The following is a 17,952-nucleotide window of genomic DNA, read 5'->3' on the forward strand; positions in this document are numbered from 1 at the left end:
ATAGGCTCAAAGGACCGTGAGGAAGAGAGGATGTCAAGAAAAGAGAAGAGAAGGTAAAGAGAGGAAGAGAAGTCATTTCCGTTGCTAGGCAACTTAAACTAACACATCCTATCTGTTTTTAAAATTCTCCGGTTTTATTGTGGTGGTATTTCATTTCCATTGTTTCACGTCCCTATTCCCGTATGGGCCATAGCCCTGGTCCAGCCAAGGAGATGGAAACTACAAGTCAGAGGCTTTTCATCAGACACCAGCGTTTTACCCCATAGTGGAAATGCTCCAGTAGACTCAGAGGCATGAGAAGAAGAAAGGATGAGAAGAAAAGGAGAAGAGAGGAAGCAAGGAAGAGAAGAAAAGAGAGGAGAAGAGAGGAAGCAAGGTAGTGAAGAAAAAAGGAGAAGAAAGGAAGCAAGGAAGAGAAGAAAAGAGAGGAGAACAGAGGAAGCGAGGTAGTGAAGAAAAAAGGAGAAGAAAGGAAGCAAGTTAGAGAAGAAAAGAGAGGAGAAGAGAGGAAGCGAGGGCTCTGGAGCCAGCGCGAGGTCAACTGAGTGGGAGGAGAGGGCACTGCACCAGGGCACCTCCAGCCTTAGTAGCATTAGCACTCCATTACAGACACCTTCTGGCAGACCACGAGCCTCCACTGAGTGCATGAAGCACAGAGCCAAGAGCTACATGCTAACGACACAGCACATGAGCGCTAATTATGTGCATCAGTGACACGCAGCTTCTGTTGTTTTGATTTCACGGGGAAAGACATCTTGTATATATCAGAGAAGTGCAGCTTCCGCAGCTTAATGGCAAAGATAGGTTCACTTAACAAAATTATCAAATATCAGCAGCCAAAAGGGATGTGATTGTGTAATATATATATATATATATATATATATATCCAAAAGCCCACGTTTGTAGCCAAAGCACTTGAACTACATATAAGAACACAATAAAATAACAGTGAGAGACAGTGAAATGTCAAGAAAGATCAACACTGTAGTTCTGCTACCTTCAGCTCATCTTAGACTTTAATATGACCTTGTGATGTCGACAGAAGTCAGTGTTTCATATGACACTGCATATGAACCCTAATGATTTCCCCTGTAACTGTCTCTATCTGTTTGCGGAAACCTACTTGTTTTTCCTCCGCAGATAAGGTCTGTTTAAGCAATCAGACTTTTTTAGTCTTTGTCCGACCTTTATATCCGCTGGACACATCTGACCTTCGTCATGAGCCAATGAGAAGCCGGAGAGATGCGGTATTCTACAGACCACGCAGAGGGCAAGGTAAACCGATAAAGTCAGGTTTCCTGAACTCCGTCTATTGGTTTTCAAAAACTATTTCAACAGAGTCACAGTTGACCCACATCTGAAATGCAACGGCCTATATTCACTCCTGCAATACGGCTGTGATTAAAACAAGAAAACATCCTGGCAAAGAAAAGAGACACAAATAAAGTTACCCTACAGTTGCGGTTGTATTTCATGCTATTTTCTGTATCTAAGTACACTAAGGTCATATCAACTGGATATGACATTTCAAAAATGTTTGTGTTTTAGAGGACATTTAGGAGAGTCACTTTATGATCTTTCTTTCTTTCTTCTTAGAGGAACATTAAGCATTTCACTGCATTCTTTTTTCATTTGTTTTAAATTGGATTACTAAGTGCCTGCAATAAGGATTGGCTTTAACAGAGAACAGAAATTCATCAAAGATGTCTCAAAAATAGAGGCTTTAGAGATCTTTGTAAAGGACTGAAACATGCACACGAGACACAGGCAAAGATTGACTGGAGATTGATCATGAGCCAGAGAAAAAGGGACATGTTTTTAAAGTTCTTAATGGAGCTGATCAACTTCAGATGGGGCTATGTCCTGTTTCATAAGCGTTTGCCGTTTTTACGCTCTCATGCAGGGCCTCTGCTGACATTGATTTTGGGGCCACTCCAGTGGCCAGCGACCACACAGACCGACTGTTCATCTCAGCAATGAGGAACAGAAAATATGACCCAACGTGGGCACAACAGAACTGGGTTGGCCAAGTGGCTAATGTTACGCATGACCTGAGCTACAGAGCCACTGCTGGGGCTGTGTGTTGAGGAGGTGCAGAGCCACTGCTGGGGGGCTGTGTGTTGAGGAGGTGCAGAGCCACTGCTGGGGGGCTGTGTGTTGAGGAGGTGTAGAGCCACTGCTGGGGGGCTGTGTGTTGAGGAGGTGCAGAGCCACTGCTGGGGGACTGTGTGTTGAGGAGGTACAGAGCCACTGCTGGGGCTGTGTGTTGAGGAGCTGCAGCAAGGGAGCGAAGGGTTGGATAGGGGCCCTGGAACATGCATATAGTATACAGGCCGTGGAAAGGGAACAAATGTTTTTTTTTTCCCCATTGGCCGAGCCGAGCCAGGCTGTTCCCGAGCCAAATTGCATTTCCATTACAAGCTGAATGACGCCAAAGTGTGCCATGCCACGTTCTTTATGGACCCTCTCCTGAGCCGGGGCGAAACCACACAGGGTCCGCCTCCAAACACTCCTACTGGCGTCAAAGACGCTAACTGTTTTGGGGGTAGATGGGTAAACTGCCCATCGACATTTCTATGTATTCTCTCATTGTGACCAGCGGCATACCTTCACTTTACCTACTCAAATATATTGTGAGAACTCTCTTCACTTATGACTCATCATTCTAGATAAGAGTTCAACACCATGCTATGTTCCAATAGCTCCGCTAGCACAACACAATGCTAATATTCTCCAGGTCAAAGGCTCCAGTCCTCCCAGGCCCCATCGAGAACACACTCTGGTGTACAGGCCTGATAAACACACATGCTAAATTAATCCTTTGATTTTTTCACTCCAAGTACATTTTAAAAGGCTGATGTTTGAGGAGATGGGATAAGGTAAATGGGAGATAGGAGAAGGTTAATACTTATGAATAGGCTGGTTCAGATTAAAGATGACTCGGGAAAATCTCAGTCCCAGAGCTGCTCCGGAGTTGGCTTCAACATAAGACATACTACGAACCTACTGAACACACGCTATGGTAGTCCTGCTGTGAATCACATGTAGACACACACACACACACACACATACACAGCCCATGCAGTCAGGATGCAAATCCTATGTATACTCACACACATAGATACACATTAGACAGACATGCTATGAATCACATGCAGACATACACACACCAACCAATGTGCGTGCACACACACATACACACACACACACACACACACACACACACACACACACACACACACACACACACAGCAGGTAGACAGAGAATCATAGACGCTGCACTGAGAACAATACACTGGTGCAAGCATTACGTCAGGTTGCCTGGCAACCTCACTCCTGGGTCGCCAGAACGCTTTTCTTTTTCTTTCTTTCCCCGACAGAGTGGGATTTTCCCACTAACACAACGCAGACAAGAGGACATGTTCTTATATCAAAACATTAATATCAATCACGTTCAAGGATCTGCTCTTGTAAAACACAGCCAAACATCAATCTGCTTCTGTCTGCAATACCACTTTAAAACAGTCTGACAATGTGGGATTGCAGCTTGTAGAATACCAATGCAGGACAGGGATCTTATTATTAGTTATTATTGTTGTTATTCAACTCCCTAACCCCTCAGAACATTTTCATGATACAAGTCCATTCAAAATATATAAACTACTGACTTAGTAAAGAGTCAAAGAAAGTTTACTAAGACACGTTTAAATTGAAACTGTACTGTATGTCTCGACACGTTAGACTAGTGTGCTGTGTGTGGTCACATGAATAGCACTAGGCTGGGCTTGGAATCTGTGAGAGTGATTCACCTGCTTGGGAGGTGAACGAGAGGTCTGGGGGGAACTGCTCTGAGATCAGTAGATCTGTGTTTGTTATGGTGACACTCAAAGACGAGGGGGGAGGAGGGGGTCAGCATTTTACACCTGTTGGCCTACACATGAAAACAAACATAACCGCCCTGGGTTGCCAGGGAAACGTGTCCGTGTCGGAACAGAACCTACACACAGTTGCTGCAGGAGCGCTGCCACACCCACTGGATATGCATTGGGCAAGACAGGCTGACTGACAGGTGACCTGGCCAATTTCGTTAAAGCTTATATTCATTTATTTACCGCAAACATATGAAACACGATGCTGATCTCTATGACGTCATTATTAAAAAACAAAACACAAATGAACTGTACCTCATGTATGCTGGGATTCCATACTACAACAGATTAGACTCTTGTTAGCATGTCTGTTGATAAGATTAGATTGGGCTCTTGTTAGGCTCTTGTTAGCATGTCTGTTTCCACAAATTCTTCAAAAATGTGCTGGGACTTCTTCGCTAAGAAACAATGATGATAATATCCGCTGATGATATCTCTATGCCTTAATTCACTGAAAAAGAGAACTAAACTTTCTCTGCTGCTAAGTAACTCATATTCTCCAGGACTTTCCTCGCTATAGCACCGTATCCCCCCCAGACAGTCTCTTAGTAATTTCAATTGTCACCTCTGCCCTGACACTCTTAGAGCAAATCCCCTCGGAGAGGCAGAGTCGCGCCAAAATATGTGACGACTGCCTTCTTGTGTTAATCAAGAGGGCGTACGTGACCCTGGAGACGGTGCAACAAGCTCAGGTGTCCAGGAGCAAGAGGGCCAACATGATATACAATCCATGTCATCTACTGGAGCACATTAAGAAGAAAGGTTTCCTTTTCAATACAATGTTTCATTTTCAAAAAAATCAATACTTGATTATAGTTTGGATGTTTTCAGAGACTGCCTAATTTGTAAAATGTGGTGTTATATGCAGGCTATATTTTTATATCTATATATCTATCTATACATATCTATCTATCTATCTACATCTCTCTATATATCTCTATCTATCTATCCCTCTCTCTATATATATTTATATATTTACAATTTTTTATATTTACAATTTATACACATGGCTCTTTCTCTAATCTCAGAGGAGAGCTTGACCATTAGAACACTGACATGAGAGACAACAGAGCCCTTCACATGGAGCAGCTGAGCGTGAGCCGGATCAGCACCAGACCTGGGTCAACACCACTCCTGGGTCAGCACCACTCCTGGGTCAGCACCAGACCTGGGTCAACACCACTCCTGGGTCAGCACCACACCTGAGTCAGCACCTTATGGATCGAGCAGGGACCGGCTGTCATGCTAATGGGAGAGAAATGTCTACACCAAACAGGTCCCATCTGGTTCACAGGTCCCATTCTGCCAGCACAATCATCTCCAGCAGTGTGAGCAGAGGAAGGCTAACGCTAACTGGCTGAGGCTAACTCCCTAAAGCCTGCCCTCTGGTTCCTGCCCACTAATCCACTGGAGCAGCGCAGTGCTGGGCAGGGCAGGGCAGGGCAGAGAGGAGTGGCGTGGCGTGGGTCGCTGCCTCATCTTCCCTCACAAAAACAGCCACAGCCGTGCAGAATGACATGAATATGACCAGATTACACCCACACACACATCACTCGCTCGTGTACACACACACACACACACACACACACACACACACACAGAGAATCACTCGCTCGTGTATACACACACACTCACACACAGACTTATATACAGAAACACTCACTCAAACATACATGCATGCACACACACACACACACACAGAGAATCACTCGCTCGTGTACACACACACAGACTTATATACAGAAACACTCACTCAAACATACATGCACACACACACACACACACACAGAATCACTCACTCATATACACACTGATCACAGATTAGTGCATAGACCGGAGGGACAGAGAGACATATTTAGTGATGGTGTCCACCTTGGGGAGTGTGCATGTCTGTTGCCAGGGGGAGAGCCCAGACCTCAACCTCACTCAGGTGATACACAAACTCATCTCATCTACCTCAGTCCAGTCCTACAGGAGACTTACTAAGTAAGGCTCTACTAAATCATCTCAGTCTTTTCACATACAGACAGACCTGCAGGGCCAAAGAGCCACAGCACTACTCTTCCTCGGTCCATGAACATCTCTACCATTTCTCTGTAGTTGTGTGTGATGCTGTATAACATCCATACTTGTGATGGACACGGTCAAAATGTTCTTAATTTCAGCAACAGCATTCGCAGAAAAATACAATTCAAACTTCACCAGCCTGATGCCTCAAATCAAAGGACAACCTCAAAACCTCTCATCTTCAATGCACACAATTTCCTTTAAAAACAGCCCAGACTCTCAATGAAACGCCCCCTATTTTCTATTTTTCATCTTCAGCGCTGTGACTTCACTGATGTACGTTTCTAAAAATATCAAGAAGGGGTTGGCGGGGGTGGGGGTCTGTGAGAGGGAGGGGGGAGGGGGGGGGGGCACAGCGAAAGCATCAAGTCCAAGGTTTTTTTTTACGAGATGGAGCTGTGTGTGCATTGCCTCGTCGCCCAGACCAGACAGATACAGCCAGTTGACTGGCTCTCTCCTCGTCTTCTCCCCACCCCTTTCTGTCTGCATCATCCCCTCTCTCTCTCGCTCTCTCTCTCTCTCTCCCCCTCTCTCTCTCTCTCTCTCTCTCTCTCTCTCTTTCTCCCCCCTCTCTCTCTCTCTCTCTCCCCCTCTCTCTCTCCCTCCCTATCTCTCTCTCTCTCTCTCCCCCCCTCTCTCTCTCTCTCTCTCTCTCTGTCTCCCTCTTTCTGTGTGTGCGCAGCCTCCTCCTCGCACGTCATTTGATTTTCTTATTTAACAACCAACCCTGAAAATGCGTAGGAAGAAAGACGGCTAAATATAGATGCAGCCATAATAGCACGCATACAACCGCAAACTCTCTCTCCAACACAGAGACACCACGGAGACGCACTGACAACACACAACCAGCTCAGGGCAACTACTACCTGACAGGAGCAACAATGATGCCTGATAGCGGAGGACATTTAGGAGTTTAGTTCATCCACAATGAAAGGCAAAATGGATACAACAATCATGTTAATTACAATTAAAAAAACCTCTCCAAACTAGGTCAGTGAGACTTGACTGGCTTTTATAAATAACCCCCTTTTGCTCTTTATTGCGTAGATTTACACTGCAGGTTTTTGTGCTTTTGCATTCTAAAAATGTTAACGTTTCAGAGGTGGATTCAGGTAGGGGGGGGGGGGGGGGGTGGTGATGGTGCCAGATCTCTTTTCATGACGCTGACTTGTGCTCCATATCTAAGAGTGAGGTCAAGACCGATATCTCTAGCCAAGGTTTTTTTTTTCTATTACATTTTAAAGAACCTAGAGCTCAAGGACGAGAGATGAAGAGAGCAAAAACTCCAATTCAGCAACAGCTTGAAATGGACAGCAAGGAGATACAGCGACAATGGACCAGTAAAAGAGAGAAGAAGCAGAGAGAGAGAGAGAGAGAGACATGTGGATGGAAAATGCAACACAAAGGCGAAGAGCTGAAGAGAAAAAGAGAGCGAGAACGAGAGCGAGCGAGAGAAAGAGGCAGCCTTGAGGTTCACACTAGACCCAGATTAGTCTGAAAGGCTGAAGCACCACCTTGCAGCACTTCACTTGTGGAGCCGAGCACCATTATCTGGTGGCGAGGCAGGCCTGAGCGGCCTGAGCAGCGCGAGCAGCCCGCACGCTATAAAAATACACCATGAAGAGGTGTAATAAAGACGTCTGAGAGGAGCCAACAGGAGTTCAAGCCCCTCTTGATTGGCCTCAAGTACACAGCTCTGGAAGAGGCGCTCCTGGGCTTCAACAGGGGGAGTGCCCAGCTGTCGCCACCACCAGCACCACCACCAGCAGCAGCAGCAGCAGCAGCAGCAGCGAGCCTGACAGCCACTTCAGCTGTTGTTGTCGGACGTAGGAAATTAAACAGCCATTAGAGCTGGGTAATATAAATTGACATGTTCCACTCTGTTGTCCTGAGTGGCCCTCAGCTCAGCAGACTGGTAGCACCACTGGCTATCCAGACAACACACTCATCTCCTCTCCTCTCCTCTCATCTCATCTCAGTACAGCGTAGCGAAGCGCTGCCTGCTAGCCTACTTTTTGCAAGCTAAGCATTTATCGGGAATGATTTGTTGAAATGCCCATTCCATTTCATTTCAACTGCCCAGACAGAAGGGTTTTTAGCCCAGACAGACGTGTTCTTAGCCCAGACAGATGTGTTCTCAGCCCAGACAGAAGGGTTCTTAGCCCAGACAGAAGTGTTCGAAATTGCTGCAGTTTTTTGCAAGCAAATGTTGACGCTTAAGTAAAAGACGACCCAACCAACACCCTTGAACTCAGGAGGCAAAAGATAAAAGTAGAAAAACCTGAGCTTATACATTAAGATTAGTACTGAGGAGGCAGGCAGAGGGCAGACCTGAGCTTCTACATTAAGACTAGGACTGAGGAGGGAGGCAGACCTGAGCTTCTACATTAAGACTAGGACTGAGGAGGGAGGCAGGGGGCAGGCCTGGCCGTGCGCCTCATGTCTTTTAACATTAAGCTCTGCAATGGAACACCTGTGTGCAAAACCAGCCTTAGGACATTAATACTACTAATCTGCAAAATAAGCAAGAGTCACTGGGGAAAGTTACCACTGGCTCCACTGGCACAACTAAAGAAGAAGGGCTTGTTGATAACATCATCTCAGAAAATAGCTCGCTGTAGGTGCTGCCCAAGTCTGGTGAGAATCAATCCAGATCCTCTCCAGAGTCAGCTCCCATGAGATGTGTCCTCTAGCTATCCTGTTTATCAGCGACAGCACTTATGATTACAGCTAGTAATATGATGGAGGTAAAATGGAGGAAAAACGGACATAATTCCGTAATCTGGGGTAATTGGGAGAGGAAGGATAAAAAGGAAGCTGAATAGGGGGGGGAAAGCACCCATTCAAAGACCTCAGCAAAACTGGCTTACAACGGTGCTGTTGTTAGTCATGCAATTTAAGCCAATAAAAGGCACAATTTACAACTAAGTCAATCGCCTTCCCCTTATCAGTGTGATGTTTTTTATCAATAGTGATGCTCAGCACAGCCAGTCCAGCTATGACAGAACAACAACAAACTACTGGGCCAAGGCACATGGACGTCATCAAACCAACTGGAAATGGTGATCGGCCGATTAGTTTCTCCAAAGGGGAGAAAACAGAGCTGCCAATATCTACACTTCACACTCTATGTGACAAGAGCCATCATCTGCACAGGCTAATACGGCTTATTATGACACAGACTAATCATAATTAGAAAGCATGTAGGCTAACGCACAATATTATGCAAAGACGCCAGTGCCAAATGCTTCAAACAAAGCGTGTTGCGTCTGGTAACAGCAAGAGCAAAAATGTGTTATTTTGGATTTCACAACGCCAAGGTCCAGATGTCCCTTAGTACATCCAGACAAGGGATAATCGCCATGTTTGGACGGGGATGGAACAGACTGTAGTTTGATATTATAACATCACGAACCATGCCATCCAACTTCAGAACATAACATCCTATTAAATACATCCAAACATGCCAGCAGCAGCTAGCTCTCCATAAAATGGTAGACTTCATACGAATTCCACTAAAAAAAAACATTTCTTAATTGTGCTAAATATGAGTCTCCGGTTTTGCCAGTTGATGTCAAATTATAAGTTAGCGCTTAGCCCTTGCCATTGCGGTGGTCCTAAATACGGGCCATCACCCTATGCGCAAACTACTCGTCCATCAGAATTGTTTGAACAGGCCACCACGTCATCCGATACACGATTGTATTGATTTCTCATAAATTATCGCTACAGGTGCAGCAGATTGGTAGACGTTTAAGGCGGGGTAGGCATATTGACACTTCGGCCTTAATACGGTGGGGGCTTTAATAGCTTTAGCAACTCCAATCGGGAGAACCCATGAAATCACTCACAACATAGCGATGAGTGGACTATTTATTTGTCTTTTTGTACGATACTTTGGTATGTTGATGCAGAGGCTTCGAACTGAAAATAGTATAAAACTGGGACAAATTAACGTGCAGATTGCAGCATAGCAGTCCACGGGATGGACAAAGATTAAAAATACGCAGTCTAATGCTGCAAGATATCCGGGGGTTACTGCCAAATATTTCACCTAGAGAAAGAGGTCAAAATAACAACCTCATCAAACGCTAGTAAGAATTTCTATTTATAGCCTTTGAGCATCAATAGGATGAGTGGCCAGAGTGAGATCTATATAAATCATATTTACATATATTATTGTCCGTACATTGTAGGCCATCACACCGTGGAGCACAACACACACAACTGTATACTGCAAAAATAGGAAGAGACGGATGAGGCGATACTCTTAATGCAACCAGGGAGAGAGAGATAGCCTGCAGCCCATCACTGTGGCGGACGCCTGCATGACACTGCAATTTGGCCTGCTATTTTTAAGCGTTCTCTGCATTATAATTACCTCTAAAGTGCGTATTTCTTGCTGGGTGAGATCGTTGGACGCCGCGCATTTGGTCCGGAGCCCTTGTAAACTGGAGATGGAGATTTCGATCATGTTCTGGATGAGTTCGCATTGGTGTAGCGCGGCCATCGCTGCGCCACCGCCACTATCCCTCTCCGACTGTTCATCACTTTCGACCATCTTTCCACCTTTATCAGACACACTATCCATTCCTCGGCATTAGGCACGTCTTGTGTGGGTAGATATAAACTGCAAAATAACGGAATGCACATGCACTAAATTCTGTAGCCAAATATGACAGAATGCAGCTTTATCCAAACGACGATAATCAAAATTACAATTGGATAATGCAGAGAAAGCAAATCAAAGATAGTCTGGGACAAAGCAACCCAACTCCAACGGTGCTGATTTAACAGCGCTGTTGGGTCGTGTGGATTGCTCGCTCTGCTGAGAGACTCCTATCTTCTCTTTCCTGGCAGCTCTCACATAGGGTTTTAGCGTCTGTCAGCTGTTAGAAACATCACGGAATGTTGCATGTCGGGAAATGTAGTTTTAGCGCAATGTATTGTAGAGTCTGGGTCTCTCTCGCAGTGACGACACTGGCGTAGCTCTTTTTGTCCGCAAGCCTTTTATTAAGAAGCAGCCACATGCAGGAAAATACTTAGAGCCACTCATACATCGTCATGGTAGGACGGGCAAGGACATAATTCACACTGACAATTAAGCAGTGGACAACTATCGTTAATCTAATAGAGGAATTAAACAGCATAACACAGATGACATGGTAACAATCACATACACTTCCACTAGACAAAAAAAAAGAATACACAACCTGTACACTGACAACTAAAACAACAGACAGCGAACACACAACACACAATGTCTGCTGGGATCACCCCCAGCACGCCACACAGCCCCCCACCAAAAAAAAGTGGTTGGCTGTCTGTGAGGTGTCTCTGGGGTGCTGGGGGGAGTTGACACTGATGCTGATTATGAGGGAGGCCATTCCGACTGGTGAAGCTGGAGCATAGGAGCAGCAGGCTTGGGGTCGGAGGTCGGAAGTCGGAGAGGTGAAGACGGTATGGAAGACGGCAATAGTGTGGAGGTCAGTGACAGGCCCTCTCTGCCAGCAGCCTGGAGTGCAATAGCTTCAGCACACATCCACTGTTGCCTCCCACCGGGGCAGCCGGTCCAGGACCACGCCGCTGGCTGGAGGTCGGTTAGAACCTGCAAGGGCGACCTGGACCCCGTTTCCCTCAGCCGAACACACATGAATTGGGCCGCCAGCTGTGCCTGAAGCTGTCCTCTGCCCGTTGTAGCAAGGCAGCTTCATCGCTCCTCGCCATGGTGGAGGTTCTTCTGGATGAGCCGCAGGGAAGTCAGCGACTGGTCCTGAGGTCCCCGACACAACTGGGTCCGCCGGCAGCTCGGGGTGGAATCAGCCTGGCGAGCCTGGGGTCGGGACACGGCCTTGGGTAGTCTCATCGCGCCCCCTCCCGCACTTTCATCTCCGGCGGCATCTTCTCTGGCACTTCTGACACCAAAGTAGCGTCTGGGTCCCTCTCGAAGTGACGTCACTGGCGTAGCTCTTTTAGGCCGCAAGTCTTTCAAATAAGAAGCAGCCACCAGCAGGAAAACATATATGGAAGCCCAAACATCGAGACAGATGGAAGGGAAAGGGTTTCATTCACACTCACAATTACACTAACGGTGGACAACTAACGTTAAACTTATACAGGAATTAAACAGCATAACACAGACGACATGGTAAAAATCACAAATACTTCTGCAAAAAGGGATAAACAACCTCAACACTAACAACAACAACAACAAACACCCCCAGCACGCTATAGTATTGTTAGCACTGCATTGTTTATGTGTCGTGATGTTTATTTATATGTGAAAACATACCAGGGTCTTCACAAATCAACAAATAATGCAATGATTGCCAGAGAGCAATCGTGATCATTGTCGTCAGACAAAGTGATAGGTTTAGGTCGAAACACTTTCTTCACCGATGAAAATGATTCAGATCTTAAACCAATCATTCAATATAAAGTACACAAATTGCACCCCACCCTTTTAAAAATACATTTAGCGTAGGCGTTAGGTAGGTACCCTATTAAAAAGCTTATGTTAAGTGATGTTCACTGGGTCGCGTGAACACATGGTTTAGGCCCACTCCATTTCAAAGGAGATTCTCTACAGGCCAAACTCTTCACCACCAGTCCATGTGTATATACATTCCATTGAGAAATGGCCGAAGCACGGAAATGTAATTACTTGAAAAACTGAATTGACTTAAATGATGCTTGTTACATTGCTGTAGCTTATTCATAACATGAGACAATGAAGTAACACCTTAGCTCTGAGTCATGGTCACTGCCACATTCATATTAACTTGTGAAAAGCCCGCTGATGATAACATTGGAAGGACCATGCCGTTCGTTCCCTCACAGTGCAGCAAGATATCTGCCGTGTACGCATTACAAACAGATGAAAGTATAGGAAGCAACCACTTCAGAACGTTTATGCAAACTCCTTACAAAACACACAGCAAGCGTAATAGATAACACCTAGCAAACTAAAGACACTCATTATCGTTAAGAAACGGAATGCTGTGGACTAATGTAATCAGCTGTCCTCCGGGGGCCCCTTGAAGCTCGGGGCCCGGGGCCATTGATTGCTCTCCCTCCCTGTCGCAACACCCCTGTCCACGCGTCACCATGGCTGTCTTCAGCTGTACAGCTTCAGAGGACTAAGGATGGGCGCTGGACCTGTGAGCTGACAGGGAGACATGGGGAAGAACGTGGGGGGTGCCGTGCTGTCCCCTGCCTACCATGGGAGAACAATCAACCAGTCAGCCAAGACTTGTTCGTGACCCATTATAAGCCTAAGCATCTCACTGTCATTGGATAAGGCTGGTTTTAAACACGTCCTGGCAGATTTAGTATCCTGTCGTAAGGAGTTATGCCGGTACGTGTCCAGTGATGCAAGCGTCCCAGGTCACCACACAACAGTTATCGGCGTGGCAGTATTGTGCTTAGAAGCATGTGACAGGGTGTTGTGGCATCTAAAGTTCTGACATCTGACATAACAATTATCGCTAAGGGTGCCATGACGCTGTCAAACCTCTCGACAGCAACTGTCATTTGAAGTCACCTGCCATGCCATGTTTATGACACGGTCATGCTAGTCTTATGACACAGAGTCCAGGTAAAGACCTACCCCTGCCTGCTGACCTGGGAACAGATGGAGTCCCTCACTGCGCTGGTCCCTGACTGTCGTGACCATTTTCAATAATGATGACATGAAACTGTTATGTAACTGGAATTAATCTGTCAGGAAAACCCACAGCAGTGTATAGGATCTGCCATGACATGTTTTTCCTCGATAGTTATATTCAGTCTTATCACAGAGGGTTCAAGTAAAGTATTACTGAGACTAAAAGATGCAAACACACACACACACACACACACAAACACACATGCACACGCATAGACCACACACACACACAAATACACACACACCACACGCACGCATGCACACATGCACACACACACACACACACACACACACTATCACTTCATAAGATTGTCCAGTGCTGTCGGTGTGTCTGAATGGAGTCTGAAAGAGGCCCACAGCATCCAGTGAGCCACAAACAAATTCCCGTCTCATTGAGGGTGTGATGTTCTTTCATATTAAACATGCCTCTGCCATCTGAGATGTGAGTCACTCTCAGAACACACATCTCTCCATCTGTCTCTCTATCTGCCCGTCTCTTCTCTCACTCACTCTCTCTCTCTGTTTGTCTCTTCCCTTTCTCTCTCTCTCTCTTCTTGTCTGTTCCCTTTCTTTCTTTCTCTCTCTCTCTCTCTCTCTCTCTCTGTCTCTGTTTGTCTCTTCCCTCTGTCTCTCACTTTGCTTGTCTGTTCCCTCTCTTTCTTTCTCTCTCTCTTTCTCGCTCTGTCTCTGTCAATTCAATAAAAATGCTTTTTTTCTTTTTTTATCTTTATTGGCATGACAAATCATACATTGTATTGCCAATGTATTCACGGGAACAGTTGAACATAAATACAAGGAGAAAAAAGAGAAAACAAAACATATCTTGTTACACTCCATAAGTACACTAACACACATACTGTTACACTCCATAAGTACACTAACACACATACTGTTACACTCCATAAGTACACTAACACATATACTGTTACACTCCATAAGTACACTAACACACTGAGTGAGTGGGTTGTCGCAGTGTGTGTGTTAATATATTGTAGCGAGCGCATGGAAGAAAGTGACGAGCAGAGATCACCACACAGCCCCAGGAATGCCATGTATTTTAACACAGACACACACACACACACACAGACTCTCTGCCCCCCCCCCCCCCCCGCTCCTGTCTCCACTGGTTTGCATCTCTGTCATCTCTCCTTTCTCTTTCTCTCACATTCTCCTCCCTCCTCTCTCCATCTTCTCTCTCTTTCTCTCTCTCTCTCTCTCTCTCTCTCCCATCTGAAGAGGGCCTTTCTCCTTAATCACTGTAACACACCAACCATCCATCAAATACTCGTTTACACATAAACACTCAAATATACTTGTTTACTCATAAACACTCAAATTGCACACAGAGCACAGGCAGCATCTCCAGTCATCTGAAAAAAGCTATTTACCATCTTTTTCTGTGTCTGTTTTCCCCGAACTGTGCCAAGATCATGTGAGCGTCCCGTAATATCCTATTCAATATTCTGATCTGATCACAGGACAAGTGGATTTCCCATAACTATTTCGTCACGTGTTTCAACCAGTCAGTTCATCAATCAATTGAAATGTGCCCTAGTTTTGCATGGCGGGTTTGTTTACTCTGCTGTGAAGTTTGATTTGAAGATCAGAAAAGCATGAGGAGATCGCTCTAGAAAATCGCTTCTATCATGTGGACAATGAGGTAAACAAAAGCCTTCCTCAACCCGACCTGTCTCCACTCCTGCCAAGTACCGATGAACCACACAGACCATGCCAGACCATGGGAGGTTTGAAAGCTGACAGCTGAGAGACAGATAGCATCTTGATGAACCCCGTAGCTCCAAACCCTGAGTGCACACCTCCACAGACTTCAGATGCAAACATCTAGAAGCACTTCCTGCTCCCTCCACTCACCTCCCAAGTGCTCCTACAAGGCATTAGAACACCTCATGACCTCCGCAGGAAAACAAACAATCCTGAAAGCTGAAAGCTCCTGAAGGATAAAGCACCATACATACTGGTCTGGTTGATCCAATGGCAGATTGGCTTCCCCCTCACAAAGTGATAATCCCGGAGCAAAACGGCCCATGAGGACCCTGCATACCTCCCCCCTGTACCAAGACAACAAGGAAGCATATGGTCTCCCCTCTGCTTACTACTACTGTCTCCTGTCTCCTGGCTCCTGGCTCCTGGCTGGCTGGCCGTTAGTTAATCTGCCTCTGCTGTAATGCTCTTCAGTGAGCGGCAGGGCAGCGTGGCTCCCCTCTGGAGGACTCCCTCCAAGGGTTACGTCAGATTAAATTGGATTGAGAGGGGAATCTGATAGTGTGTCCTATCACAGCTCACCTGACCCAACACGGCCTGTGTTGTGTGTGTGTGTGTGTGTGTGTGTGTGTGTCTGTCTGTCTGTCTGTCTGTAAGTATGTGTATATCTGTCGGTCCAAGTGTACACATGTGTGTGTTGGTGTGTGTGTGTGTGTATGTGGGTGTGTCTGTGCTTTATGTGTGTGTGTGTGTCTGTGCTTTGTGTGTGTGTGTCTGTCTGTCTGTCTTTGTGTCTCTGCCTGCATGTTTCTTCACTCTGAGGACATGGTTGGGTACACTGTTTTTGTTGTCAAAATTACTTCAGTGCTTTTAAACTTATAACTACAGTGTTGATGAAAAATACCAGAAAATACCAGAAAATACCAGAAATATTGTGCATTCTCCACATCTTGTCCAGGCTGTGCAAGCGTAGACAAATATACTACATTTACTAAAACAAAGAATCAAGATGCAAGGACTGCACTGTTCTTATGCAAAGCCAAGCCATCAGTCACAATGCAAGCAAATAGCAATCATATAAAAAAGATCATCATGGTAAAGTAGGTCTTGAACAACATTTTGCACCTTCTAAGTGCTACGTGAAGAGTTTACTGTGGAAAGGCATTGTCCCCAGATTATATTGAGGATATCCTGAAACCACCCCATGGTACACACAAAAGCAGAAAGGACCAATGTTATTTTTCCCTCCAACACATTTGTATACTGTATGTTGTGATTGCTTGTTTTGAATGCATTATAACAGACTCTTAGACTTTGTATTGGCTTAGTTGATGTCTGGTTTTATGTGTGGGTGAGCACATTTACATAGTTTGCTGTGTAAGGTCCTCAGTGTTGAATGTCATTACCAAAACAAAAAGGATCACGGTCACGTCGTCTCTCAGGGCAATTTCAACAGCTCATACTTTCTCTTGTCTCTAGTTTCGCTTGGGTTGAGGTTTAAGAGAGAGGACGCCAGTGGAAAGAAGCTTGTGAAGATCTGTCAACCTATGCATCACACACACAACAGAGAGGATCATATTTAAGCCCTCCACATACAGGCCAGTGGGTAATCTGAAGAACAAGTACCCGTAATACGTCAATGCAACTTACAGTATAATCACTCACAGGTGGAGTATTCACGCTCTCTCGCTGGTTAATTAGAGAAACGACAGGATTAGATGTTCAGGAGGGGACAGACAGCCATGTTTAGATGTTTAGATAGGAGGTTGGCGTGGCTAATTTGTAGGTTTTTGATAAGAGTAAAAACTCTTTGTTCTATGCATTCAGGAAAAATCTTCAAAAAACATCAAAAGTCAAGCAGAGGTTAATTTCCCCGGTATAACACCAACAGCATAAACCTGAGCATTATCTCGAGACTATACTGGGGTTTTGCATTCCTTTTCTTAAAGACCTGATGAATCCCTCTTATCTTACTAAATCTTCCTTGACCCTTCCCCGTGGGTTATGTGTAATTTTCTAATTGGAGGATCTGTTGGGCCCAGAAATATTCATGTCATATTTGGTCTGCTCTCTGCACCTGTCTTCAAGGACGAGGCCCAACCGAATAGTTCCTGGAATACTAGAGAACAGCTCATGTGAGAGAAACGGGATGGGTCCCAGGTGTGAGTGTGTGTGTGTGTGTGTGTGTGTGTGTGATGGGTCCCAGTTTAAGAATGAATAGCCTCTGGGAGAAGATAGGGAGCTCCCAGCAGACATGCGAATAGTTCCCCTGATACACCTACTTCCAAGCTCAGATGAATACATTTCACAGTATTTGCTGTACTTGTAGTGTGTGCAGGTGTAGCTAAGGGTGTAGCTGAGGGTGGGTGTAGCGTGGCATGGTGTTGTGTGACTGGGGGCCGTGGGGCTAGACGGTGGACAAGGCGTGCTCTGCTTAAAGGCTCAGCAGCAGCAGCAGCCGCCGCCCTGCAGCAATAAGCAGGATGATGCCCTCGCAGGCTTAACCACAGACGCACGCTAGTCTTCCAGCCAGCCAGCGTCACCAGCCACGACCCTACACCCTCCTCC

The 17,952-nt window shown here is 45.7% G+C and overlaps 1 protein-coding gene across 4 annotated transcripts in view; it reads right to left on the bottom strand.

Moving 5' to 3' along the window:
• ksr1a (kinase suppressor of ras 1a) overlaps positions 1 to 15,838 on the bottom strand; it is a 42,732-nt gene extending 26,894 nt beyond the window's left edge. For 2 of the 4 annotated variants that reach the window (XM_042704504.1, XM_042704503.1), the window contains exon 1: positions 10,378 to 10,652. In XM_042704504.1, the coding sequence (XP_042560438.1) occupies positions 10,378 to 10,587 (210 nt within the window). In that variant the 5' untranslated portion in view covers positions 10,588 to 10,652. The other 2 variants (XM_042704506.1, XM_042704505.1) reach the window with 2 other exon arrangements.
• Between the last annotated feature and the right edge of the window lie 2,114 nt (positions 15,839 to 17,952).

The sequence above is a fragment of the Clupea harengus genome, unplaced genomic scaffold (genome assembly GCF_900700415.2).
Source record: "Clupea harengus unplaced genomic scaffold, Ch_v2.0.2, whole genome shotgun sequence".
Lineage (NCBI taxonomy): Eukaryota > Metazoa > Chordata > Actinopteri > Clupeiformes > Clupeidae > Clupea > Clupea harengus.